This window comes from Phyllostomus discolor, chromosome 1 (assembly GCF_004126475.2).
Source record: "Phyllostomus discolor isolate MPI-MPIP mPhyDis1 chromosome 1, mPhyDis1.pri.v3, whole genome shotgun sequence".
In the NCBI taxonomy this organism is placed as follows: Eukaryota; Metazoa; Chordata; class Mammalia; order Chiroptera; family Phyllostomidae; genus Phyllostomus; species Phyllostomus discolor.
In genome coordinates this window covers 215,485,647-215,511,030 of record NC_040903.2, presented here as the reverse complement: position 1 = coordinate 215,511,030, position 25,384 = coordinate 215,485,647, and the positions used below count along the sequence as shown (strand labels likewise).

At 69.3% G+C, this 25,384-nt stretch overlaps 2 protein-coding genes across 4 annotated transcripts in view; one reads left to right on the top strand and one right to left on the bottom strand.

Annotated features, from left to right (window-relative positions):
- BEGAIN (brain enriched guanylate kinase associated) overlaps positions 1 to 20,676 on the top strand; it is a 40,478-nt gene extending 19,802 nt beyond the window's left edge. The window contains exons 3-8 of one of the 3 annotated variants that reach the window (XM_036014004.1): positions 10,632 to 10,721; positions 13,614 to 13,775; positions 14,968 to 15,034; positions 16,222 to 16,329; positions 18,296 to 18,379; positions 19,222 to 20,676. In XM_036014004.1, the coding sequence (XP_035869897.1) occupies positions 10,632 to 10,721; positions 13,614 to 13,775; positions 14,968 to 15,034; positions 16,222 to 16,329; positions 18,296 to 18,379; positions 19,222 to 20,550 (1,840 nt within the window). In that variant the 3' untranslated portion in view covers positions 20,551 to 20,676. Of the gene's footprint in view, positions 1 to 10,272; positions 10,722 to 13,613; positions 13,776 to 14,967; positions 15,035 to 16,221; positions 16,330 to 18,295; positions 18,380 to 19,221 lie in introns of those variants that run through there. The other 2 variants (XM_028506310.2, XM_036014007.1) reach the window with 2 other exon arrangements.
- Positions 20,677 to 24,215: 3,539 nt separating this feature from the next.
- Positions 24,216 to 25,288, bottom strand: LOC114492121 (WD repeat-containing protein 25-like). Its single transcript, XM_028506311.2, has 2 exons — positions 25,067 to 25,288; positions 24,216 to 24,648 (listed from the first exon to the last, which is right to left on the bottom strand). The coding sequence occupies exons 1-2, from the start codon at positions 25,286 to 25,288 to the stop codon at positions 24,427 to 24,429; spliced, it is 444 nt and encodes a 147-aa protein (XP_028362112.1). The 3' UTR covers positions 24,216 to 24,426.
- Positions 25,289 to 25,384: the final 96 nt, after the last annotated feature.

Genomic DNA, 25,384 nt, shown 5'->3' with positions numbered 1-25,384 from the left:
TGGCCTTTCAGCGGAGGCAGAGTTCTGGAGCCGGCAGGGACCAGGTAGCCCCCCAGAACGGGGGAGGGTCCCACCTTCCTCTCCCTCTCACCCCACAGGCGTTCTCAGAGCTGCTTCCAGGGCCTCTCCGGGCCCCCCTCTGGCCAGTGTGGGAGCCGCCCCTGCAGCACTGAGTGTCAGGGTCCGGAGGGAGGCAGGGAGGGAGGGGGAGTTGGTCAGCAAGGCCTCCCATGGCGAAGGCCACGGGGCTCAGGGTCCCACAGACCCTATGTCCGGCCAGTTCCTGGCCCTCTCTGGGCCTCCGTTTCCCCGTCTGTAAAGTGCCTGTCCCCATCACCCCCACCACGCAGGACTGTTCAGGGGACATCCCCCCCAGACCTGGCCCACAGCAGGGGGACCCTGGCAGAGGCTCCCTGTGGGGCATCGGAAGCACAGGGCTGTCCGGCAGGAGAGGACAGGTCTCCGGCCCCAGTGGAGGGACTCTGGAGGGGCCTGGGGCCCGCCTCCTGCCCCGAGCGCACGCTCTGCACAATGGCCACATGGCCTGGGGTCTGAAGGCCGGGGCGGGCACTTTGCCCCTCGCACCCCTGCGGCCTGGCCCCTGGGAAGTCCTGGGAGGTCCAGCAAGTGCTGCAGAATGTGCGGAAGGGCCAGGCCATCGCAGCCCTGGGCAGCACCCTGGGCGGGCAGGTGCGCCTCCGAGTTCTCCCTGCCCGGGCCCCTCCACCCAGGCCCCTGGCCCCACACTGTGGTGCCCCTTCTGAGTCCCAGGCAAGTTGTCGCCACCACGCCTCCCTGCCTTTGCCTGTGTGGTCCCTCTGCCCAGGATGCCCTTCCACATGCCTTCTTGTCCACATGACAAACCGTTTGTCCCCCCATCAGCTTTTCTCTGTGGCTTTTGTGACCGCCACCCCCCGGGTGGACGCCTTCCCTCTCTGTGTACCGGGTTCCACACTGGCTGCCTGGACACAGCCAGACCCAGTCTCAGCACAGGGACATGGTCCCATCCACACATCCTCCCAGGGAGCCCAGGTTGGGGACACTGGCCTGGTGAATCAAGGTGGGCTTCCTGGAAGCAAGGACATTTGAGCCCAGGATTGGAGTTTGCAAGGACGGACAGGAAGGGCCTTCCAAGAGGAGCAGAGGCCTGGGGGCCGGAGGAAGCAGGATGCCTTCGGGGAGATGGGGAGGGTGGGGTGTGGAGGTCCGAGGGCCATCTGGGCCGCCTGGAGTGTCCTCTGCCCGCCCACCCCATCTCACGCACAGCCTGGCCCTGATCCTGGCAAAGGACCGGCACGCAGCAAGGTTCCCCCAGGTCGGGCCGCCTCTGCTCCAGCCAGGTGCGCACCCTCGGCCCCTCGCTCCCTCAGCCGACCCGCAACTCGGAGACTCTCCCGGCGACTCGCCGGTGTTTGCGGACATTAGCGAGTCCGGCCGCTGGGGCCGCGGTGCAGAGGCAGCGGTGCCTCTAATCCCCAAATTAATCCCCTCCTCCGCCTTCCTCCGCACAGGGCCCTCTTCCCTCCCGCCGCCGCCGCCGCGGCCGCTTTATCTGCTGCTCCGTGCTTGTGGGCAGCCTCCTCCCTCCTCTGTGTCAGCTCCGGTCCCCTCCTGTCGCTCGGGAAAGCGGGTCAGTCGCCTCGCATGGTGCCTGGAACTCAGGAGGTGCCCGCGAGACCCAGAGCTATTCCCGGCTCGAGCCCACCCTGCGCCCAAAATAGAAGTCTTCGGAGTTGTGAACTGTGACGAGCATCCAGAAAAAGTGACCAGTATCAGTATCTGAGCGGTTTATAGCACGACCACCCCGGGACCACGCGCCCCAGGGCGAGCCGAACTCGGCCAGCCCCTGCCCCGTGCCTCCCGAGACCCTGCCCCCGCACAGCCCCCTCCTGCTCCCCTGAGGTCTCCAGGGCCCCGACTTCCGCGGCAGGCGGCCCTGGTTTCTTCGCGGTTTGGCTCCGCAGGGGAGCGCACCCGCCCGACAGAGTTTCCCGGCGGGGACCGGGACCTCACCTGCGCGGAGCGTCCCCGCGGCCTTCCGCCTCGCTCGTCGCCCAAACCTCGCGCGGGCCAGAGTCGCCCTGGCGGGCGCGGGGAGCCGCCCGGGCCGGCGGTCGTGGGGAATGCATGGCACGCGCGAACGAAGTTACTTCGATCTAGTCTTTCCTCCATGGGCGCCCGAGCGGCTCCCAGCCCCCGGACCGCGGAGGAGGCAGCTACCATCCAGGCGCTCTGGGGAGCGCGGGCTGCATCTCTGGGGGGTTAGGGGGTCCCCCAGAGCAGGACGGCAGGGGCACAGGCCAGACTCACGGCGGCTTTAGACGATCAGGCCGCACTCGCCCGGGGGCTTCTGCCCGTCAGGTCACCGTCCCCGCGGCACTCGGAGCCCCGGTCTCCGCGGCCTCCGACCCCGGGCACTGCCGGGAGGCGGGCGAGCCGCTGCGCCTCCGGGAGGCAGGCAGTGCCGCTCCCCAGACTGCGCCCGCTCGGGCTTGCTCTTTCGTGGAAGAGCCGAGCGCGGGGCTCGCGTTCCGCAGACAGTCCCCGCCAGTTGCCCGCGTGGCAAAGGCACCTCCTGCTGTTCGCTCGCGCCCCGCTCGTAAACCGTCCTCTGATGAACAGGAGTTATTTTTAATCCTGTCGAATGCTGTATGCCGCTCCTCTTTGATTGCAGCTTTTTGTGTCTCGTTTCAGAAACTCCTGATGTCACGAAGTTATTGACATTGATTTTTGTGTATGGTTTGAGTCTGGGCTCTTTCTTCTTTTTCCCCACGGACTGCCGCGCTCCTGCCCACACTCGTTTTTGCTTCGTTCAGGGGATGGGTATTTGTGGGTGCGGTTTTCCCCCGGCAGACGCGGTTCTCCACGCTGGAGGGATGTGCAGAAAGGCCAGGCTGACGACCTGGAGACAGTGCCCTCTAGCCAGCGGCCTTCCCGCTGCTCCCGAAGCACATCAGACAGGCCCCTGCCCCAGGGCCTTTGCACAGGCGGCTCCCGTGTGCCTGAAGGCTCTTCCTCACCTGTGCACATGATCCCTGCTTCCCCTCCTTTCGCATCCTTCTCATTTCCGGGGGGGAGGGGGCGCCTTCTGGACCACTCATTCCGTCTATAATCTCACCCCCACCCCCCTTCCCTGCTGTGGTTTCCCCTGACACCCTGATCCCCCATGGACTTGTGACTTTTTATTTACCTTCTTTATTATCCGTCTCCTCTCAGAACAGCATCCCACTGGTGGTTCCCAATGCTTCAGACTGACACACAGCAGGTGCCCCCACTCCCCTCCCTTGGCCCTCAGGGAGGGGGGTTGTCTTTTGGTTTTTATTTTGAAATCACCCACCGAGAGAGGGTCCCTGAGAGCCTCCCGTGGAGGGATGTGGCCTCAACTCTCTGTCTCTCACCTCCGCCTCTGTCCCGAGCAGGCCCAGTCCATCCTGAAGGGGGATCCTTCAGGGCTCTCTGCCCCACTTCTAAACCTGATCCTCACGGAAGAAGGTTGCCGGACTAATTCTCGCTTAAGTGTGAATGACGGCCTCACTCTGATTTCTTCCTCTGGGAGCCGGGGCATTACAAAGGGGACTGTTCTCTCTCACCTTCTCCTTTCCTTCTCGTCAACGTCTCTAGTCCCCACAGCCCATCGGAGTCCCCGCTGTTTTGCAAAGTCTCTCTGATGACATAGGAGATTAAGAAGGCGGTCACCTGGGTTCGAGTCCCACTTTTGGCGCCTGTGGGCAGCATGGCTTTGGGCATGTGTCTGAATCTCTCTAGCCGTTCCTCTCTGCACCTGTGAGACGGGGACCGCAGTGCAATCTCATCCGCCCGAGAACCGGTGTGGAGGGTTAGACCGCTGAGGCGGAGCCTGGCTGCTGCTGAGGGCTCATGGCCTCACGGCCGGTTCTGGCCGGTGGCTGCCTGCGCCTCTCTCAGGTGGTTGCAGTTTGCCCAGGCCCCGCTTCCCCGCCCACTGCGCAGGTGACATTACTCCCAGGTGAAGGAGAGGACGCTGTGAGCCGGGGCGGGGCATGTGCCCGGCAGCCCCGGGGCGAGTCAGGGCCCGGAGAGAATTTCGGAGTTGAGGGCAGGGCATCCCGCCGCACACAGCCCTGGCCCCGGGGGCTGGGCGCTTCAGGTCAAGGGCACGCTGTGTGCCTGCTGCTCAGTGTTCGGGCCACCCCACTCACAACAAGCAGCAGCCCCGGCCCCTCCGGGACACCCTCACTCGACACCCGCAACAGGCCGAGCTGCTTCCTGTGCCCCGTCCCTCGAGGGGCCATCCGGGCACGGTGCCAGGGGCAACACCGAGGCGTCTGTCTCTACAGAACCGTGCCCCCTGGGATGGGGGTGTGGAGCTGGAATGGGGCTGGGAGCGTGCAAGGTACCTGCTGGGCGGACTCAGCGGAACCTGGAACCGGCTCTCCTGGGCCCGTCGCCCCCGGGCCGACAGCTGAGGGGCTCTGCCAGGGCAGGGGGTGTCAGCTCTGTGTCTTGGGCCCAACAGGGGGGCTAAAGGCCAGGGCTGGGAACTGGCTGGTGTGGCTCAGTGGACGGAGTACCAGCCTTCAAACCAAAGGGTCGCCGGTTTGCTTCCCAGTCAGGGCACCTGCCTGGGTTGTGAGCCAGGTCCCCAGCAGGGGGCGTGCGAGAGACAACCACACATTGATGTTTCCCTCCCTCCCTCCCTCCCTCCACCTCTGCCTAAAAAAGGAGTAAGTAAAAGATCTAAAGAAAAAAAAAAGTCCAGGGCCAGGAGACCACTGGTGACACTGGGAGTGAGTGGGGGCCTTGGAGAGGGTGGCCCCCCGGGGTGGGGTGGGGGGGGTGGTCCTCATCCTGGCCCCTGACTCATGAGCATGAGGCGAGGACACAGACCTGCTCCCTGGGCCTTGGCGGCTTCACCCCGACTGTGGGCAGCACCCGCCAGGCCTGAGGGGGGGGGCAGCAGGCTGGGAGGGAGACACCGATGGCCTTGCGGCAACCAACAGGGGTGGTCACAGGGGAGCTGGGGGAGGAGGCTGTCACAGGCCCAAGTGCCCCTCCGATCTTTGGTCACAGAGGGGAAACTGAGGCCCAGAAAGGCAGCCTCCTTCCAGCGTACTGGCTGAGGTTCGGACCCAAGGTCATAGCTCCTTTCTTCCAGACTCGGCTTTCCCCCTTAGGGACTGTCTCCTGTGGGTGTGGGAGGGGTGGGGTGGGCGGCGGCTGAGGACAGGGTGGGGCCAGCCAGGCACCGAGGGCCCCCTGGAGATGCCACAGGGCTGGAAGGGAGTGCAGGGCCGCGCCGGCTGCACCACGCCCCGCAATCCAGTGTCAGCGACGAGCCCCCCACAGTCCTGATTACCTTTATGATCCCCCGAATTCTGGAACACAGGCCCTCCCGCTGATCCAATTACCGTGTGCCGCGTCTGTCTGCAGCGGTGAGCCGGCTGGCGGGGAGGTCCGATGGGCGCAGCCGCGCGGGTGCCTCGGTGGGCAGTAGGGAATCTGATCACCGGAGGGCTCAGCGACAGCCCCTTCTCGCCTAGCTCCAGGGCAGGAGGGCAGGGACTGGGGGGGAACTTGGGAGCCCGGCAGCCGGGTCCTTAGGGTGTGGGGCAGTCCTCCCGGCGGACACCCCTGCTGCCCGTCCTGCTGTGGACGCTGCCGGGGCGCCTGAAGGCGAAGGGCGAGACCAGGCCCTGGACCAGGCCCTGGGCCCTTACCCAGGGACAGGCTATAGGGGCCTTGGCCCCTCCCCCAGGCCCGGGCCCTGGCCACGCCCAGCCTTTGGCCACGCCCAGCCTTTGGCCACGCCGGCACCAGGGTGGGGCCTGATCCAGGCTTTCCCCAACCCCCTCAGCTGCATCCCCTGCACAGACCACCAGGCGAGTCCTGCCCTTCAGGGCCACCGGATGTCCTCTCCTCCACCACAGGGCCCCCCTGCCTCCCTGCGCAGCCCACCCAGGGAGAATCACACTTAAGATAAACAGCTGGATGGCGGTTTCATATAAGCGCGGCCCGTGCAGTGTTTGGGACTGGCTGACACTGGAACTTCCACCCCCTTGGGGTCATTTCGGGGAGTTCAGCTTTACAGGAAGCAATCTCTTTGGGCCTGGCTAGAAAAACAGAGCCAAACCGCAGAGCCCCGGGACCCAGAGGCGGGAAGGGCCCAGAGCACCGGCCGCTGCGGAGGGTGGAGGCCAGCAGCCTGTTTGACCTGGAAAGGGCACTGCCCCCTCTGAGCCTCAGTTTACTCATCTGTAAAATGGGTTCGCGAGCACGTGGTGGGTTTTGTTTTGTTTTCCATTCACTCAGCAAATGCTCGCTGGGCTCACTGCGAGCCAGGCTCAGGGGAGGCCTCCGCCGGCCGCAGGGACACTGTGCGGGGCAGCGGAGGAGCAGCCCCGGGACCACAGGGGGCGGGAGTCCAGGCCGCAGCGGCCACAGGCACGAAGGCCCTCAGGCAGGGGGTGCTCCGCGCGGCTGGCGGCTGGCGGCTGGAGGGACAGCGCGGGCCGAAGGTGCGGCGCAGCGGGTGCTGAGGAGGCCCCGCCCATGGGGTGGGCCTCCAGGGACAGGTTTTGAGTGGGGTGGGCAAGGACCTGGCCCGGCTTTCAGCAGGGGTCCCTCTGGCCCAGAGCAGACCGGGCGGGCGGCACGAGCCCATGAGAAGGCCGGGCCGTGTTGCCATGAGAGCGGGCAGCCGGGGGTGACTGGGGGGGCAGGGGCGGCTGTGATCTGGAGGCGAGGCTGTGGCGGTGGGACGGGGGCGGGGTCCCACGTGTCCCGAGGTCTCTGCCTGAGGCCAGAATCCGAGGGGACCTGCGGTCCTGGTAGCTGAGGTCACCGTGGGGTGGGTGAGTGTGCCCAGGGGGGGAGGCAGCTGGAGGCCGGGCCCGGGGACCCGCCAGAGCCAGGCGGCGGCGGGGGAGCAGAGCGGACAAGGGCAGCCCGCGGCGGGGGCTCTGCGGGAGGCAGGGAGGGGTCCGCTGGGTCCCTGGCTGCTGGGGGAGGCTCGGATCCGGAGAGGGCTGAGAGGGGACCTCCGAGGGCAGGTTGCTGATGTGGCGGGGACCAGAGCCGGGTGAGCACCGGTCCTCGGAGGGCGGCAGCGAGGACGCGCACACTTCCGTGGAGCAGGGCGCACACCTGGAGGGTCCGCGGAGGGATTTTCTCAGGACGGGAAAAGTAGCTGAGTTGTTCGTATGCTGGAGAGAATGTTCCAGAAGAGACAGCGTACATGGGTGGTCTGGGTGGAGGGGTAACTCCCATGGGCTGGAGCCAGCCCGGCGCACGGGGTGGAGGGACAGCCCGGCGGCTTCTCGCAGTGACGGGGGTGGGGTGGCGTCGCGCAGGATGCTGGCGGTGGGTAGACCTGGAGAGGGCCTCGTGGGAAGGTCTCTTCGGGTGGCCGAAGCGCAAGCGAGGGCGGCAGCTGGGAGGGGGGTGGCGAAGGAGGGGTTGGGAGGCGGAGCCGAGGAAAGAGGGAGCCAGAGTGCCCAGGCCTTCTCTTGCTGGCCTCTCTGACTAGGGCCACCCGGAGGCCCACGAGGGGGGGGTCCAGGCCCTGGCCAGGTGTGTCCGAGCCACAGCGCAGGGCCAGCGGGTGCCCAGCACTCCCGTCCTCCAGGGAGAGCTTCCAGTGGGAGCACAGCCCCACCGCCCTTGACGCCGTCCCCCCCACCCCCCGCCCGGCCCAGGGCTCTGGCCGCTGCCTCCCGCGGCGATGTGGACGACACCCACATCCTGTCTGGCTGCCTGTGGGGACAGCTCAGTGGGAAGCACCGCGGTGGCGCCATGAGACCTGTCACCCCAGCACCTGGGGAAGGGCTGTTGGCCCGGGTGGAGCCCCGGCCACCATGTGTGACCCTCGTGATCGCCTCGAACCTCAGTTTCCTCACCTGTGAAATGGGCAGTCTGAGACTAGACGGAGAGGCTGGCGTGTGTGCCTGGGTCAGGGTGGGTCCTCGGACAGTTCTGGGGGTGTTCACACCCACCTGCCCCTGGGAAACGTCCAGAGTGGGGGGGCTCCCACGGGACACAGGGGATGGAATCTGCTGGGCAATGACCAAGGTCAAGGGGAGTAGAGAAGGACTCTCTGGAGACGTTGCGTTCCCACAGGGACCACCTTCCTCCCGAGGAAAGCGCAGGTGGCAGCCTTCTGCAGAGACTGGGGTCTGCCCCGTGGGGGGCGGGGCGGAGACCGTGGGCTCTGTGGGGACACGCCCCTGGGCCCCCGAGGGGGCGGTCCCCTGGGGAAGGACAGGCAGGCAGTCAGGCCTCTGCCCCCCGGGGAATGAGGCGCAGTGGGGGGAGGGCAGACCCGCAAAGGGCCAGGAGGCAATGCCCAGGGCTGAGGGACGGGCAAGGACGGAGGTCCCGAGGTGGGGAAGGAGGGGCCAGGGTGAGTGAAGCATGCCAGCCCGGGGCGAGGTGGGGCCGTCTTGGGTCCCGGGGTCGGGGGGGGGGGCAGGGATTCTGGGTGAGGAGTTACGGGGGATCCCGAGCAGAAGTGGGGTGTGGTCTGGCGGGTCTGGGGCCATGCCACCTGGCTGCTGGGGCACACTGGGAGCCGGAGGACCATACCGTCACTCAGCCCCTGCGATGCTCGCTGACAAGGAGCCGTGACGGGCCCATCCGGGTCCCCTGCGGGTGCCGGGTGGGAAGGCGCCAACCTGGAGCTAAGGGGAGGGACAGCTACCCTGGTGGCGGAGGGGATGCGGGGACAGAGTCCCCAGGGTGTGGAGCTGCCCGCAGCCTGCAGCCTGCGTGGAATCTGGCGCTCCCGGAGCGTGACTGGAGTCGGCACCAGCCCGAGAGCCACGGCAGACAGGCCGGGCCCACGCGCTGCAGGGACGCGAGCCCTCGCCTGGCTGTGGGGCGGCTGTAGGCCCTCCAGACGCCTTCAGCCCACCAAGGCCCCCCCAGCTGCCTCATACCCAGCCCTGCCCCTCGAGGGGAGTGGGGCGGGCAGACCCCCTGGGCCAGGGCTCCAGGTGGCCACAGGTCGTGGAGGGGCAGCAGGAGACAGTCTGGGACTGATGGGGAGAGATGAGGAAAGAGGGAAGAACCAAGAAAGGCTTCCTGGAAGAGGAGGCATTGCAGCTGAGCCTCACAACAAAGGAGGGGGTCTGGGGACTCGGAGCAAGAAGTCAAGGGCCACTCCAGGAGGAGGGGCAGTGTGGATCGTGGCCTGGAGGACGGATGTGTGTGGCCACATTTGGAGGGACTCAGAAAGGGATGAGAGGCCACTTGTCCCTTTCAGAAGGTGTATCGGGGTCAGAGTGTGGCCTGCAGTGCTCCTGGCCCAGGCTGGAGGGTGGCCCCTGGTGGCTGCGGCCATCTGCATCTCTGTACAGTGCGGCTGATGGGATGGGTCGCCCCTCCCGAGCTAAGATGAGGGACGCTCCTGGTACGGGCTGAGTGTCCCTTCCCACCCGTGTCCCTAAAGACCCACCGTCGGTCCCACAGCACCCCCAAAGCTGGCCCGGTGGGTCTCCCCGGTCCCTGAGCCAGCCACTCCCTGGGGGAGCAGTCAGATGTCTGCCGGCCTCCGGAGCCCCAGCTGCTCCCCAGGGTCCAAGCATGGCAGAGACACAGGGAGAGGACGCTCACGCCCACTCGGGGACCCGGGGTCACCGTGGTCCCCCTGACTCAGCGCAGGCCAGCCCTGGCTCCCAGGCCAACCCTCTGTGTGTCCCCTAACAGCAGTCACGGGCCGGTGGCCTCATGAGCCGAGCCAGGGGCTCGGGGTCAGGGTGGCCCATGTTATAGACAGGAAAGCGGGGCCCGCGGCCACGGCGGGAGCACCCTGGCTGCGCCCCTCCCTCCGCTTGTTCCATCCGCGCTTAAGACCGTCCTCCTTCTCTGGACCAGAATTTCTCCTCAGTGAAAATTTTCTTTGATGTTTGTCGTCCTCACTGCAGGAATTAGGACAGAGCCAGGAAAGTATAAAAGAAGAACTTTAGATCCCCCAGAACCCCACTGCCCGGCCACACAGCACAGCAAACAGCCCTCCCCCCTCATCCCCCCCACCCCCCCGCCGTGCCTTCCCGGCCGGCTGCAAGCAGGCCCCGCTTCTGGCCGGCTCGGCCCGCTCTTGCTTCCTCCTGCCCGTGTGCCCGGTGCTGGGTCACCGGGTGCCGGGTGCCGGGCGGTCTCCCGAGCCCCTCCCCTGCCAGGGGGCCGGTGGGCTGCCGAGGCTGACAGACATCCGGCTGCCCTCAGCAGGGCGACACGGTCCCTTCTCACTTCTGTCCACACTGCGTCCACCCACCCCCCACCCAGCCCCCCGCAGACAAGGGTTGGTAGCCCAAGGTGAACCCAGAGCTAGGGAGCCCGCCCCGCCAGGGCTCCCCCCGAGGCTGGGACATGGGTGCAGGCCTGAGAGGGGACACTCACCGGAGCGCGGCCCTGCCACCAGTGGGGGGCTCGGTGCCACTGATGAGCTCGGGGGCTCGGACCGACCAGCCAGGGCGGCAGATGCACCGGCTGGGAGCCCCCCGCCCTGGTTCCTGCTCACCCACCCGGCCGCCTCGCCCAGGTGTCCCCGCGCCGGGTGGCGGCGGCCCCCACCCCTCTCTCGGCGATGTGTGCCCTCGGGGGCCTGGCGCGGCCCCACCCCCCGATCTGAGCAGCTGTGTCCTCTTCGCCCACAGGCTGCGCAGCCCCTGGGTGCCCTCGTGCCTCGGGCAGCCCCGCGTCCTGCAGGGCCGACTGGCCAGGTCCTCGCCCTCGCTCTGGGACAGGTAACACGCCTGTGTCTGCGCGGCCCCTGGCGCCCCGCGGCCCTCGTCCCCAGCAACCCCCCCGGCAGATGGGGGGGCCCGAGAGGGAAGGGTGCCCGGCACCAGCACACCCTCCCCCCGCCTTTCTGTGCCGCCCTCTCGGGCGAGACGCCCTCTGCCCACAGCTCACGCCCCTCCTCCTCCCTCCCCCCGGGCTCCGTCCTTGGGCTCAGCCCCCGTCCCCCCGTCCCCCCTACACAGGGCCAGGTGGGGCCCTGGTGGAAGCAGGAGGGACCTCTCCAGGCCCCACCCTGCACCAGCGACCTCATCCCTGTTTCGAGGGAGGCAGAAAAGCGCCCCCGGGCTCCCCACGGGCAGGAGGGGAGCAGGGGCACCCACGCACCCCACCCTGTCAGGTCGGGGTCAGATCCCGCTTCACCTCGCCAGGGACTCAGGGGACCCCGCCAGGCTGTGATCTCAGCAGGGCTCCCCCACTCCCCCGCCTGGGAGGGTGGCCCTGGCCGGGGGTGTGTGGCATGGGCCGGACCTCCACACCCTCCCTGTACCTCTGGGGCCCGTCTGTGGGGGAGGCCGAGCCTCTGGGCCAGGGCGGGGCAATCCCCCACCTTCCCGGCTTCCGCACGGGCCCGCATCCCTGCATCATCGCTCAAAGGCTCCAGGGCCCCAGGGCGGTGCAGGGGCCACCGTGGCCTCCCCGCTTCCCAAGAGGGGGCGTCCCCTGGGCAGAGACAGGCTGAGGCCAGGCAGGGCCCAGGTTAGCGCCCCGGGAGGGGAGGGCCATTCCTGAACCAGGCCGAGGCGGGGACAGGGCCACGGCTTCAGAGAGGCTGAGCCTGAACCCCAGCACTTGGCGATGGGGTGTGAGGGGCAGGGAAGAAGGGGGTCACCACGGCCTTTCCTGGTCTGACTGGGGACTGAGGGCGGCCGTGCCCGAGAGTGGCCAGCGTTGGACACACGGAGTGTGCGGTGCTTGTGGGCTGTCTTGGGGGAGAGGCAGGTGGGCGGCCGGGCCTGGGGGAGCAGGGCCCAGGGAGAGGCCCAGACTGGGAATGGAGGCCCTCGGGGGTCCAGGCGGGGCTGGGCATGGGGAGACTTCCCCGGGATGCGTGGGGAGGGGCAGGGGAGGGGCAGGGGTGCCGGCCAGGGCCCTGAGGACCGGCCTGGGCAAGGTCGGGGGTCTGCGGACAAGACAGAGTCCGGATGGCATGGGTGGGGGCCGTGTGGCTGGAGCTCTGGGGGTTTGCTGTGACCGAGGGTCCCGGCTGGCAGGCAGGCAGTGGGGTCAAGAGGGGGCAGAGTCAGGGCCTGGGGATGCTGCCAGCTCAGGGCTGGCCAGGGCACAGCTTGGGGGGGCTGGGTGTCAAGGGCTCAGGGAGGGTGGGAACAGCACCTGAGGGCTGGCGGGACAGAGCCACCCAGCATGGGTGCAAAGCCACCCAAAGGCCAAGGGTGAACGGGGGCTCTGGAGGGTGGGCCCCTGGTGCGTGGGCGGTCTCTGCCCGGGGCCCCGGGGAGGCTCCGGCTCGGCCTGCGCCCCACCTCACAGCCCCGCCCTGCTCCCTCCCACACTCGCCTCATTGACAAAGCTGTTCCCTTGTCATCGCGTCTCCCCTGAGACCGCAGGCTTGTGGGGCGGGACTCGTGGTTGTCGTACTCGCTGCTGTGAGATGCTGGGAACGCGGCGGGGCCGGAGGGCGGGGGAGGACAGGGGGCGGCAGTGGGTGGGCTGTAGGCGCTGCGGCGGGGTCACGGGAGCAGTGGGCAATGCGTGTGACGGCGGGGTCCCCGCTGTGCCTGTGGGTGGCGGCCATGGCGGGGGAGGAAGGGCAGCTGGCTCTGAGGGGTGGGGTGGGGCGCTGCGGGGCGCCCCATGGGTACTTGGTCTTCGGGATGGGGTGGGCTGGCGTGAGGGGCGCGGTGAGCTGGGGTCGCAGGTCTCGGAAGCGTCAGGGTCCGGAGCAGGTGGTGATGGCCCAGGTGTGTGGCCAGAGGGGGAGGACTCGGGGTTTGGGGGGCCACGTGGGTGACTGGACGATGCCCTCACCTCTTCTGGGGGGCACGGATGCCACCTGTGTTTGTGACGAGGGCTGCAGCCCTCAGACCTGGGCATCTCTGGGCAGAATTTTTCTTGGACCAGGGCTTGGTGTCCAAGGGGCGGGGGGGGGGGGGTGGTCCCTTCTTCCCAGAGGGAAGCATGTGGTTCAAAGGGTGGATTGTCCCGTCTCTGTCCCCTGGGCATCAGGGCTTAGCACCCTGGGGTCCCAGAGGAGCCCCCAGTCTGTGGGAAAAACAGAGGCCCAGGAGCGGGCCCTGGGCCCTGGAGGTCTTCCTGGAGGAGGGGGAACAAGACGAGCAGTCCCGGGCTTTCCTGAGCGTCCAATGCTGTGTGCAGCTAGCTGGCCACCACTCTGGGCCCTGGGCATCCCCACCCACCGTCCCCCTGGCAGGGCCATACAGCCAATCTGGGGACAGGAGGGCATGGCATTGCCACCTGTGTGACCTAGCGTCCCTACCCAGTGCTGCAAAGGAGCAAAAGTGGGGGCCTGCGTAAGCTGTGTTATCCGGAACCCGGGTGCTGACGGGTGCTCTCCTGTTCAGGGTCCCGTAGCCCCCCAACCACTGGCCAGGTTCTGTGGTCAATGAAGGTGACCCCGCAGGGGCTGATTTCTGCTGGGGCGCTGCTGGAGGCACAGGGACTGACCCAAGGGTCCCTAAGCCTCAAGGGCCGCCCGCTGGGAAGGGGTTGTGGGGAGCGCGTGCGTGCACACGCTAACGTATGAGTGCAGCCGGGCGCACGCGGCGGGCACCCACGGTGCGCCCGGCGGGCCCGCACGGGCCTCAGTTTCCCGCGCTCAGCGTCGTGGCCCGGCCCGCCGCCGCGTGTCGTTGCAGCGCGCTGCAGGAGCAGAAGGGCGAGCTGCGCAAGCGGCTGTCCTACACCACGCACAAGCTCGAGAAGCTCGAGACCGAGTTCGACTCCACGCGCCACTACCTGGAGATCGAGCTGCGGCGTGCCCAGGAGGAACTGGAGAAGGTCACGGAGAAGTTGCGCAGGTCAGGGGGCGGGGCTGGGGGCGGGGCCTGGGCGGGGCTCGGAGACCCCTGCTGCCTGCGCTCAGCCTTCCACTAGAGCTGGCCGCTCCGTTCGCGGGTGGCGAGTCCTGGGCCCACTGAAGGTAAGCTCTGTTTCCAAAGTCCCACTTTGTGACAAGAGCTACCAACGCAGGGTGCGGTCCTGGGTTTGACCGCTGCTGGGCTGGGCTCGTTCCAGCCACCTCCCTCCCCACCCGCAGCCCATTCCTCTGTCTCCTAGTACAGCGGGGCGCGGGGGCCGCCAGCTCCAGACCCCAGCTGGCTCCCCAGGGCCCCGGCCACTATCCCCCGGGGCCCCTGATGGGAAAATCTAAGTCTAACCGTGGAGGTGGACTAGCGCTTAGGGACAGTTCCCTTGGGCAGCACGGCAGTGACTGCCGTGTGCGGAGGGCTGTGGGACCCCCGAGTTACTACTCCCCGGAAACCCGCCCGCGCACAGGCTCCGCCCACACACCGCAGATGGGCGTGGTTGGAAGCGTGCCACCCTTTAGGAAGGACGCAGAGAGAACGCCAGCTTCGTCGCTGGCCTGGCTTCTTTCAAATGTTCGCAGGGCACGGTGGCCGGCGCAGCCCGAGCCAGGGTTTGCCAGAGAGGAGGCGGCCTGCCCCTCCCTGGAGGGCCTGTCCTGCTGGACTTCCTGAGCGTCTCCCCCGAGTACCGGGGGGGGGGGGGGGGGGGGGCCGACCTTGACGGTCCTGGTTACAGGCTCAGCCCTGCCCTTGCCGCTTCAAGCACCTCTGGCCTCACCCTCCCCCCGGGGGCCGAGTCTCACCACCGCCGCCACTCAGGGCCCGGCACACACTCTCAAGTCTCCTCCCAGCGCACGAGCTACTGCATGTCCACTCGTAGCCAGGCTGGTCAGCGCCGTGTGACGTGGGGGCGCGCTGGCCCCGAGTGAGGGCTGGGCAGAGTCACTGGTGGAAGACAGGCCCTCCCTCCTGTCCCCAGGGGCCCTCGGCCCTGGCCCGGGAAAGGCCTCTGGCCAGGTAGCTTCGACCAGACATTTGCTGCCGGGAGCAGGAGCAGTCAGACCAGGGAGGGTGTGGTGGGTGGGCCCGGCCTGGCCTCGCTCAGCGGGCCGTGTGCAGCCGCGTGGGGGTCCCGGGAAGGCCGGGCCTGGCCCAGCGGTGGCCCCGTTGCCTCCCGTTCCAGGATCCAGAGCAACTACATGGCGCTGCAGAGGATCAACCAGGAGCTGGAGGACAAGCTGTACCGCATGGTGAGGGCCGCCCCACGCTCTGCGCCCCTGGAGCCCAGCTGTGGCGGGGCCTCGCTGGCCCCCCTTGCCCAGGCAGGAGCCCAGGCAGGAGCTGGAACAAAGGTCACAGGCCTTTGTTCCTGGGGCACACGCCCCTCACCCCACGCCCAATGGGGCTGGGCCTGCCCCACCCTTTCTGCACTGAGTGGGGCTCTCAGTAGGTGCGAATGAGGTACAGGGGTGAGGCCCCCAGAGCCCCAGCAGCAGGGCGCAAGTGCCCAGCCTGGAGGCGGGTAGGCGGGGCTGAGAGGGAGAGGACATGCGCTGGGGACGGTGACCCCAGCGCAGCATCAGCCCAGAGACGTGGGCCGGGAGGGCAGAGGCCTGAGCTCGGGTCCTGCACGAGCCAGAGCCGGTTGGGCCCCAGCCGTGCCCAACAGGCAAGCCAGAGCCGGCGCCCAGCCCGGGGAGGGGGTGTGCAGCACCGCCCCTCCTGGAGGAGCTCCCGAGCCAGCCCACCCCCTCTGCGGCACCGCCTGTCCTCTGCTCATCGCCGGCTGGCCAGCCCGCAGTGTGGAGGGGTCATGGGGGTGGTGGCGGGCCTCCCCGTGTTCTCGGACTTTGGGCACAAGACTTCTAAGGCTGGCCGCCCGGGAAGGGCTGGGCGGGTGCTGGTGTCTCCCCCTCCCTCGAAGGCGGGAGTTGCCTCTCCTTTGGTTACGAGCTGCTTTTGTTTTTGAGAGTCAAACTGGGTGTGCAGCACACACCTGCCTCCTGCCTCCGAGGTGCTGCCAGCTGGCCGTGGCAGGCCGGCCTGGGTGCTAGGCCGGCTCTGCTGGGAGCCTGGACAAGGGCCCTTTCCTTTCTGGGCCTCAGTTTCCCCCGTCGAGTGAGATGGGCCAGGCTTTAGGTCGAGCACAAGGCGCCCTCACGCAGCCACACCCCAGACCCCGGAGGCCAGCCCCCGCCCTGTCTTGGCGGAGGAGACACAGAGGCTCGGAGAGGCAGTGACGCCCCTGAGGCCGTCTGGCTTGTTGGGGCGGCGCGGTGTGGACCCCGAGTCCCGTGGGCCTCCGAACACCTCGTCGTGATGGGCTGCAGGAGGGCACACAGGGGGCCCAAGGGGACAACTGGACTGGAGCCCCAGGCCCGGGCGGACCACCCGGCACTGACCGCCTCCTCCCCCCGCCCCCCGCCCCCCGCCCCAGGGCCAGCACTATGAGGAGGAGAAGCGGGCGCTGAGCCACGAGATCGTCGCCCTCAACAGCCACCTGCTGGAGGCCAAGGTGACCATCGACAAGCTGTCAGAGGACAACGTGAGTGTCGGGTCCTTCCAGCCCTTCCGCCCCCAGGTGGGAGGGGCTGGCCCAGGGCTGCGGGGGGGGGGGGGGGGGCAGGCACCGCGGGAGGGCAGGGCTGCCCAGCCAGACACACTGCCAAGGGCGTCCTGGAGGGAAAGGGGACCGAGGTTGGGAACACTTGGGTAGTGTTTTCTCCCTCAAACCAGGGCCTCCTGACCCCAGGGTGGGGGCGTGGCCACTCCCCGGGGGCACCAGAGCCACGTGGCCGCCCACGGGGGCTGACATCAAGGGCCACAGGGGCTGAGCCCAGCCGCCCTCCGTGGATCGCTGGCCACCGGCCGCTCGTCCCCCAGTTAGCGTCTGCTCCTTGCCAGGCCCCACCGGGCCCTGAGGATGTGGTGTGAACAACACGGGCAAAAATCCCCTGCCCGTGTGGCACTCCGTCTGAGCGGGGGAGGCAGACGGGGCGAGAGGGAGGCGCACACTGGGCGGTGTGTTAGAAGCGCTAAACGTCCTGAGAAAAACCAAGCAGGGGGTGGCGCTGGGGCGCTGCCAGCTGCCGGGCGAGCGCGTTTCAACAGGATGCTCCCGGCGGGGCCGGCTGGAGCCGAGGCCTGCAGCGGGTGAGGGGGCTGGCCTGGGCGGGCCCTGGTGACTCGGAGAGCGGCAGAGAGGCTGGAGCGGAGGCCAGGGAGTGGGCAGGGGCCGGAAGGGTCTTGGGCACAGGAGCAGCCGCACGGGACGCCCACTTTTACGGGGCCTCACGCGGCAGCCCTGCCGGGAACACACGGCAGGACGAGGGCCGGAGTGGGGAGACCGGGGGGCCGGGGCAACAGTCTTGGCGGAACCGGTGGCGGCCCGGCCAGGACGGCAGCCATGGGGGTGGGCGGAAGCTGGGAGGAAGCAACAGGGCCGACAGATCACGGACGTGGGCGTGAGGGGGGCCGTGGGTCCTGCCACAACCTGGGCGGGGGCGCCGGGGAGGGGCAGGAGGTGTCCTCAGCAGGTACAGTGGCACCGGAGAGGTGCGTGCGCGCAGATGAAAGGGGGCGGGCCCAGGACAGGGCAGCTCTCAAGTCTGCTGTTGACCCCGTGGCAGGCCCAGGCTGGCCGGGCAGTGCCCACAGACCCCTGATGCCGGGCAGCGTGTCTGGGTCCTCTCGGTGGGGGGGGGGGGGGGGGTCAGTTCTCCGCTCTCAGCCCCCTCTGCCCTCTCCGGGAGGCCCAAGGAGGTCTTGAGGGGCTGGGGACCCGGGTTCCCTCCACTGTGCAGGCCAACTTGGGGCATCAGCCTCACAAGGTGCAGGTGGAGGAGAGGGGAGTGGGGCGGGGGGCTGGTGGGGGCGGCCCCATCAGCTAGAACCTGCACAAGCCGCACGCAGGCCATTCCGGTGGTGCTGGGCCCGCTGGTGGCCCCCGCCTCCTGGATGTCCCGCCCTCCCCGAGTAGGGCCCCTGGGTGGGGGGCGGGGAGGACAGGCCCAGCCACAGGCACATGCAGCAGAGATTTTCCGAAGAGGAGACCGAGTCCCCCGAGCCCTGCTGTTTGCATCTGTCTTCAGCTCGGGAGGCCGAGCAGGTCCCCACCTGGACCTGCACCCCACGGCCCCGCGCCCCACTCACCCAGGCCGCGCTGAGAGCACAGGGGTGGGGTGGGGGCGGGGAGTCGGAGAGGGGGCGGCCGTCCTCAAGCCGCCAGCCTTCCCATGCGGGGGGGCTCTTCTGCCGCCCCCGCCCCCACCAGGCAAGAGGCTCCCCTCTGGGACCCCACAGGCCCCTTCACACCCCAGCAGCTGCCAGTCAGAGCCGAGGCCCGCCCTCTGCATGGCGGCAGCGTGAGGCCCGGGAGAGTCTTGGTCCGGCTGACAGCAGAGCCACCCCACCCGCCCTGTCCCCCCCCCCCCCCGGGGCTCCGGTCAGGGTGCAGGGACCCTGGGGGGGCATGGGGGGGCTCCCGGCCGACGCCCCCTCTTGTCTTGCAGGAGCTCTACAGGAAGGACTGCAATCTAGCGGCCCAGCTGCTGCAGTGCAGCCAGGCCTACGGCAGGGGCCACAAGGTGTCCGAGGTAACGTGGGCCCCGCCCAGCCAGGCGCCCCGGGACCTCTCAGGGCTCCTCCTGTGCAGGTCCCACCCTGAGGCCCCTCCCCACCCTTGAGGGACAGACACGGGGGGGGGGGGGGGGGAGCCCAAGCCCGTCCTGCTCCTGCAGGCTCCTACCCTTCCTGAGAGGCAGGGGCAGGCCACACCCACGCACAGCTCCTCACCCCGCCCGGTCGGCCTGCGAACCCCTCGGGGTCCTCTGGGGGCTGCTCCCTGTCCCGGCTCCAAGCCCCCCGCACGCCGAGCCACCCTCTGTGGGCCTCACAGAGACCCTGCCGCCTGGTGAGGGCGCAAGGACCGGCTTCGGGGACGGGAGAACTGGCCGCACACGGAAGTGACTCCGCCCAGGCCACGGCCCTCCCTGGTGCCAAAGCCAGGCTGACCCAGGGCCCCCACCCCCCCTCACGCTCCCCTCACCCAGGCCTCTGTCCCTGTTCCCTTGCCCTGGGCCACACCGAGACACTCACAAAATAGACCAAACAGTAGTGGGACACCCCCCCAAGGCGCCAGGCCCTGGATCTTTGTTGCATGTGTTTCTGAGTCTGTCTCCTGCAGAAGCACCCGGGGCACCTCGGGGAAGCAAGTCAGCCCCTCGGAGGGTGCGGGGGGGGAAGGGGAGGCGGGACCTGCAACCCCGAGCGAACGGGGCTGAGCCAGACCCGGGGTCCTCAGGGGAATCCAGGAGCATCTTGGGCCCACGCTGCAGGCGGTGGTCCCTCCGCCTGCCTGCGTGTGAGCCCGAGGCTGACCAGACCCCGCCCCCCGCCCCCCGCCCCCGCCCCGCCCCTCCTCTCGCCGCCGCCGCAGCTGCCCTCGGACTTCCAGGAGCGCGTGAGCCTGCACCTGGAGCAGCACGGCTGCAGCCTGCCCTCGCCGCTCTGCCGCCCGGCCTACGCCGACAGCGTGCCCGCCTGCGTCATCGCCAAGGTGCTGGAGAAGCCGGACCCCGCCAGCCTGTCCTCCCGCCTGTCGGACGCCTCGGCCCGCGACCTGGCCTTCCGCGACCGGGCGGAGCAGCAGAGCCTCAGGCCCCCCTACAAGGGGGACGTCTACTGCAGCGACACCGCGCTCTACTGCCCCGAGGAGCCGCCGCGCGACCGGCGGCCCAGCGCGGACGCCTCGGTGACCGACGTGGGCTTCCTGCGGGCCCAGAACTCCACCGACAGCGCCGCCGAGGAGGAGGAGGAGGCCGAGGCGGCGGCCTTCCCGGCGGCCTTCGGGCGCGAGGCCTTCCCGGGCTACGCGGGCTCGCTGCCCACGTCCAGCTCCTACTCGAGCTTCAGCGCCACGTCGGAGGAGAAGGAGCAGGGCCAGGCCGGCGCGCTGGCCGCCTCCCAGCAGGCGCTCTACCTGAACAGCCGCGAGCCGCGGCTGCCGCGCCCGCCGCCCGCCGCCGCCGCCGCCGCCTACCCGGGCAGCCTGCGCTTCTCCAAGGCCGCGGCCGCGGCGGCGGCCCCGCTGGAGGCCGAGGTGGCCCCGGGGTTCGCGCGGACCTTGTCCCCCTACTCGGCCGAGCCCTACCGCTACCCGGCCTCCCCGGGCCCCCAGCAGGCCCTGGTGCCCCCAAACCTGTGGAGCCTGCGGGCCAAGCCGGGGTCGGCCCGGCTGCCCCGGGAGGATGCGCGTGGCCAGTGGCGGCCCCTGAGCGTGGAGGACATCGGCGCCTACTCCTTCCCGGTGGCCGCCAGGCGGGCCTCCCCCGGCAGCTTCCCGGAACGCTACTACAGCGGGGGCGGCCCGGGCCAGAAGGCCGAGGGCCGGGCCAGCCCTCTCTACGCCAGCTACAAGGCCGACAGCTTCTCGGAGGGCGACGACCTCTCCCAGGGCCCCCTGGCAGAGCCCTGCTTCCTGCGGGCTGGTGGCCCCAGCAGCCCGAGGCCCAGCTACTCGGCCAGCGAGGGCGACGGGGAGAGGCTCGGGGGGCACCTGTGCGGGGTGGCCGACAGCCCCGAGCCCGAGCACAGCCTGCACAGCTCCAGGGACTCCCTGGAGCCCAGCTCCATGGAGGCGTCCCCCGAGATGCGCCCCGCCGCCCGCCTGAGCCCCCAACCGGCCTTCCCGCGGACTGGGGGCTCGGGGCTGAGCCGCAAGGACAGCCTCACGAAGGCCCAGCTCTACGGGACCTTGCTCAACTGAGCGCCTCCCTGCGGGCTCAGGCCACGGAGCGCCGGGCCATCCGCCCAGCACCCCAGGGGGCCTGCCCACCTGTCCCCAGACACCTGTCTCCTGGGCCCCGCCCGCAAGAGCCCCTCTCTCCCACCTGACCCCGTGCAGCCCGAGAAAAGGACCCCCGCCACACGTGTGCCCCCCCCCCCGCCCCACGACGGAGCTCGCCGAGAACGGTCCTCACACGCCGACATCTCTCCCCACCCGAGATGAGCGTTCCCCCCCTTTTATAAAGCGAAACTATTTTTCTAGAGAAAAAGGGTCTTTCTTAAAACGCACTTGGCCTCCAGCTCCCTGGACGGCAGCCTTGGCGTTTCCAACACAAAGCTCCTTTCTTTCCCGGGTGAGAGCCAGCGGGGCCTGGCCCCTGGAGGGGAGGAGGGCGTCTCTCGGAGACGCCCAGCGCGCCGGTGACGAGGGGACCCCGGAGCTCTCTGCACAAAGAGGGGGACTGGACGGGTGCAGGGACGTGAGACGTTCTCAGCTGTTTCCGTGTGGCCGGCGCAGCGCCCCCAGCTCTCCCGCGGTCCGTCGTCCCGAGTGGGGCCGGTGCTCGCCCCCCCGCCCCCGCCCCCCAGCCCCCCTCGCTCTACCTCAGACGCAATGAGGCCCTCCGACTCGCGCTCCCGTGGCTTGCTCTCCCGTTGTCCGCGATGCATGCCGTCTGTCAGTACTGTATTTTACATTCGCTAATAAAAGACATCGGTGGGAAGCCCGGGTCGGAGTGGTTTCTTCTCCCCGCTGCCTTCCGACCCCGGGTACCTGGGGCCCCGGGTGTCCCCCCACCTGTGTGCCCTGGCTCTCGACAGCTGTTGCCCAGAGTCAGAGCCCCCCGCTGAGCTGCCGGGCGTCGTCGCTGCCCCCCGTCCTGCGTCCCCTGCCGGCCGGGCACCCCCGTCCTGCCCTGCATCTCAGACGTCGCTGGTGACCCCCAGTTTCTATTTCTCCGAAGATGCCTGTCCTGCCAGTGTCTGGGGAGAACACCCCCCGGGTGCCGCCTGCGCTGGCCTTGCTGGTGGGGGGCCCCCTGCCCGCCCCCCCCCCACCCCGGGAGCTGTTCCTCCACCGGCCGTCTGACCGGTTCTCTCCCGCCACCGAGCACCTCCCCTTGGCTCGGGCTTCCTGCCGTTTCCCTGAGGTGTGTCTGGCGGTGGATTCGTTCTCCTTAGGAATCCCCAGGGCGCCCTGTGTCTGTGGGTCGGTGCACTTCATCAGTTCTGGACAAGGCTCGGCTATTATTGTCGCAAAACCTCTGCCCGCTCTCTCCCTTCCCCCCTCCTCGCGGTGCCCTCTGCCTGGTGCCCTCCCCGGACGGCCCGCGCTCAGTCCCACCCGGCTGCCCCCCGCACCCGGCGGCCACTGAGGGTTCGGCTTCAGTTACAAACGCTTCCCATTTCTGCAAGTCCTGCCTGGTTGTCCTGCAAATCTGCTCCCCAAGAGCTTCCCGTTCCCCGGAGCTGTTCCCACGCCTGCGTCCATCTCCTGGGACACAGTGGGTAGAGTGGTTAGCGCCGCCCCCCCGCCCGGGGCTGGGCACCCCCGCCACGCGGCATCTGCGTGGGTGTGCTCCTCGGGGCTCCCGTGACACTGCCTTGTCCCTCCACGCGCCCAGTCACCTGTGGCGCCCTGAGGGGGCACCGGTGGCCCTGCCCACGGGCGACCACCTCAGCCCAGCACATGCCCTGAAGTTCCCTCACCCGCCCAGCTTCACGTCTCCTGGGTCTGCCTCTCGCCAGGAGACCCCAAGTTGGGGTGGGGATGGGGGGGTCCTTGGCTGTGGTTCCCGGCCCTGGGCTGCCTCTGCAGAGGCGGCCAGAGCTGTCCCTGCTGCCCGCCCCAGGGAGCAGACCTGCCAGGGAAGCAGCCCACCCCCCTCGCCCCAGAGCCAGAAGGGCCGTGAGGAGGCTCAGGGACCCCCTCCTCTCCCCTCCCGGGGCCACTTCCCCTCGGGCAGATGGAAGAAGTGACCCTCACTGATCTAGGGGGCAACTGGGAGGGTGGAGGGAACGCCCCGCCCTGGCCCCCAGTGGCTGCTCTCTCGGAGGCCTCCCTGCCCCCCGCCCTCATGCTAGCCATGTGACGAGGCAGCAGGGCTGAGACCCCAAGGGCTGGGCAGCCTCGGCTCGGAGGCCCCTGAAGATCTAGGTCCCGGCCCCACATTGTCACCGCGGAGCCCGAGACGCCCCCAGATGGGCTGCAGGCCCCACAGCCTGTCCTGCCGGGGCCTCCAAAGCCAGCGCAGCTGGTGTGGGGTGCCCCTCTCCACCCACCCCTGCTCCCTCCACAGGGAGCCCCAGCGCCCCCAGCGGGGCCCCACCGGCCCACGCCCACGCTCCTTCCCACCCCAGTAGGCAGTGCAGAGCGGGCTCCGCCACCAGCTGCGTGGCCCTGGGCCGGCTCCCCCTCTGGCGCCCGAGGACAGGGACCCCTAGGAAGCTGGCAGCTCCACACAGAGCTCCAGGCTGGGCCGCAGGGGCCCCGAGGGAGGGCGAGGGCACAGGCTCCAGCATCACACGGCCCTGGGATCCTCCCTCCGCCTTCCGGGCGCTGGTTTCCTGAGCCAGGACAGCGGGGGCCGTGCCCACCTCACCGGGGCCACACGAGTTCCACACGCTACTGGTCAGGGACGGGCCGGGCCTGGGCCAGGCGGCGCCCACCCACGGCCACACTGGCGCCTCCGGGGGAGGGGTCCTTCCCCCACGACAGAACCCAACCGGAAGCCCAGGTGGACGGGCGCAGCCGCAGCCCACACTTCTCCCCCCTCCCCGCTCCACACTTCCCAGGTTCAGCTTTCTCACTGTGAGGTTGCACGTGGTGAGCGCCCCACCTCCTGTGGAGGGGCGGAGGGGGCTTCTGGGAAGGCTCCTGGGAGGGAGAGCGACCGAGGGAGGGCGCAGCGCCCGTTCTCCCCAGTGAAGTCACTCCCCAGCGGGGTTGGCAGGCAGCGGGCACCTCCAGGGCATGGAGCTGCTGAACCCCACGGAGAAGGGGTGCTGACGGCCCCCGTGGCTTCTGGGGACCCCCAGGTATCTCCCCACCCGAGGGCCAAGGGGACCGGCACGGAAGAGCAGGTGCCCACTGCTCCTGCGGCTCCCCCACCCCACCCCCGCCCACCCACGGGCCTCTCCTCGGGTCCTCTGCTGGGGGTGCCCCCTCGCCAGCTCGCAGGCTGCCTCCTCCAGGAAGTCCTCCAAGACTGCTGGGACCCTCCCATCCTGAGGCACGGTTCCTGTGGTCCCCAGGCCTGTGGGTGAGTCCCTGGGGTCCTGGGCAGCCCCTCGGTCACAGTCCTGGATGAGAGCTCAGCCTGCCACAGCCCAGCCGCCGGGTCTCTTGGCCGACTCCCTGAGGTTCCTCCGAGTCGCCCCGGCGCTCGGGCAGACACACTCGTGTGGGCGGCGTGCACGCCTGGGCGGAGCCGACCCGGCTGGCCGCGCCTGTGCAGAGGGGCCAGGTGGGCCGGTGACACTGGAGGGCCTGCCACACTGTGGCACAGGGTTCCTGAGGACAGCCCCTGAGCCCTGGAGCCCCCCACTCTCCTGGGGACCCCTCTTCCCAGGCGCGGCGGGAGGAACAGCCAACACAGTCAGCACTTTCCAAAGACCACCTCAGTGACAGTGCAGCTCCCACTTTACTGTAGTCACGAGTGGCGTGCCCGCACCCTCGCCCACGCAGCCCTCACAGCCCCGACACCAGGGTCTCTCATCCCCATCCCACAGACGGGGAGACTGAGGGGCGCGCGGGACGGCTTCCAGCCAGGCCTGACGGGGAGCCCCCCACCCCCAAAGGGGGGCAGCCAGGCCGGCAGATAGGCGGCAAACGTCCAGGAGGCTCCGCCCCGGAGGCTCAGTGCCAGATCTTAACGTCGCCCTCCCAGGAGCAGGTGGCGAGGACGGAGGGCAGCACGGGGTGGAAGGTGGCGCCCACGCAGGCCTGCGTGTGCCCGTGCAGCGTGCGCGCGCGGCTGGCCGTGCGGAAGCAGTAGAGCAGGACCCGGCCGTCGGCGCTGCCCGTCACCAGCAGGTCGCCGTCCGGGGAGCACTCGCAGCCCACCGAGTAGCCTTCCACCTGCAGAGGGTGACAAGGGTGAGCGGGCCGCCCCGCGGCCCTGCACGCAGCCTCACGCAGCCGGGAGGGGGGGCGGGGCTGGGGGCGTGGCGTCCAGTCCGAAGAGGGGCGGGGCGTCCAGTCCGCAGAGGGGCGGGCCGAGGCGGGCCATGCTGCCAGGCTGCTTCGGTGGAGCCTAGCTCCAGCATGGCTGACGGTGTCCCGCCCGCCGACGGCCACCATGCCCCAGGCCCCCATCCCCGTTCTACCCTGCCCCCTCCCCCAGGACACATCTACGTGAGCCAGCAAGTCAGGGGAACCCTCCTCTGCCCAGCAGCTGGGGCCTGGGGCAGGGCCGCTGTCGTGGGGCGGGGGGGGGGGGGGCTCTGGGGCCAGTGCTTGGTGCCCCCTGGACAACGGGACGGGGAGGGGGCGGTACCTTGTGCCCTTCGTAGCGCCGCCTCCTGCTCATCCGGTAGGGCCACACCGCGGAGAAGAGGGCCAGGTAGTTGCCGTTGGTCTGCGCCAGGAACACGGGCTCCCGCGGGTGCAAGGCCAGGCTGGGGCAGGTGTACCTCTCCTGAGAGACGCCGGGGCCACAGGTGGGGTGAGGGACGCCCCAGGGCGGGCCTGCCACCCCTGCAACCACGCCCCCCGCCATGCACTCCACTCAGAGGCCTTGGGCCCTCCTCCCAGACCTCAGCTTCCGGGTCTCTGAGTTTCCCGTGGCTGCTGTAGCCAACTGCCACAGAGACTC

Excerpts from the sequence above, each read along its gene's own strand:
- LOC114492121 (XM_028506311.2), bottom strand. The coding sequence starts at position 25,288 with ATGGCGGGGGGCGTGGTTGCAGGGGTGGCAGGCCCGCCCTGGGGCGTC. Across the intron at positions 24,649-25,066 it reads GGCGCTACGAAGGGCACAAG|GTGGAAGGCTACTCGGTGGG; the intron begins GTACCGCCCCCT and ends CACCCTCTGCAG.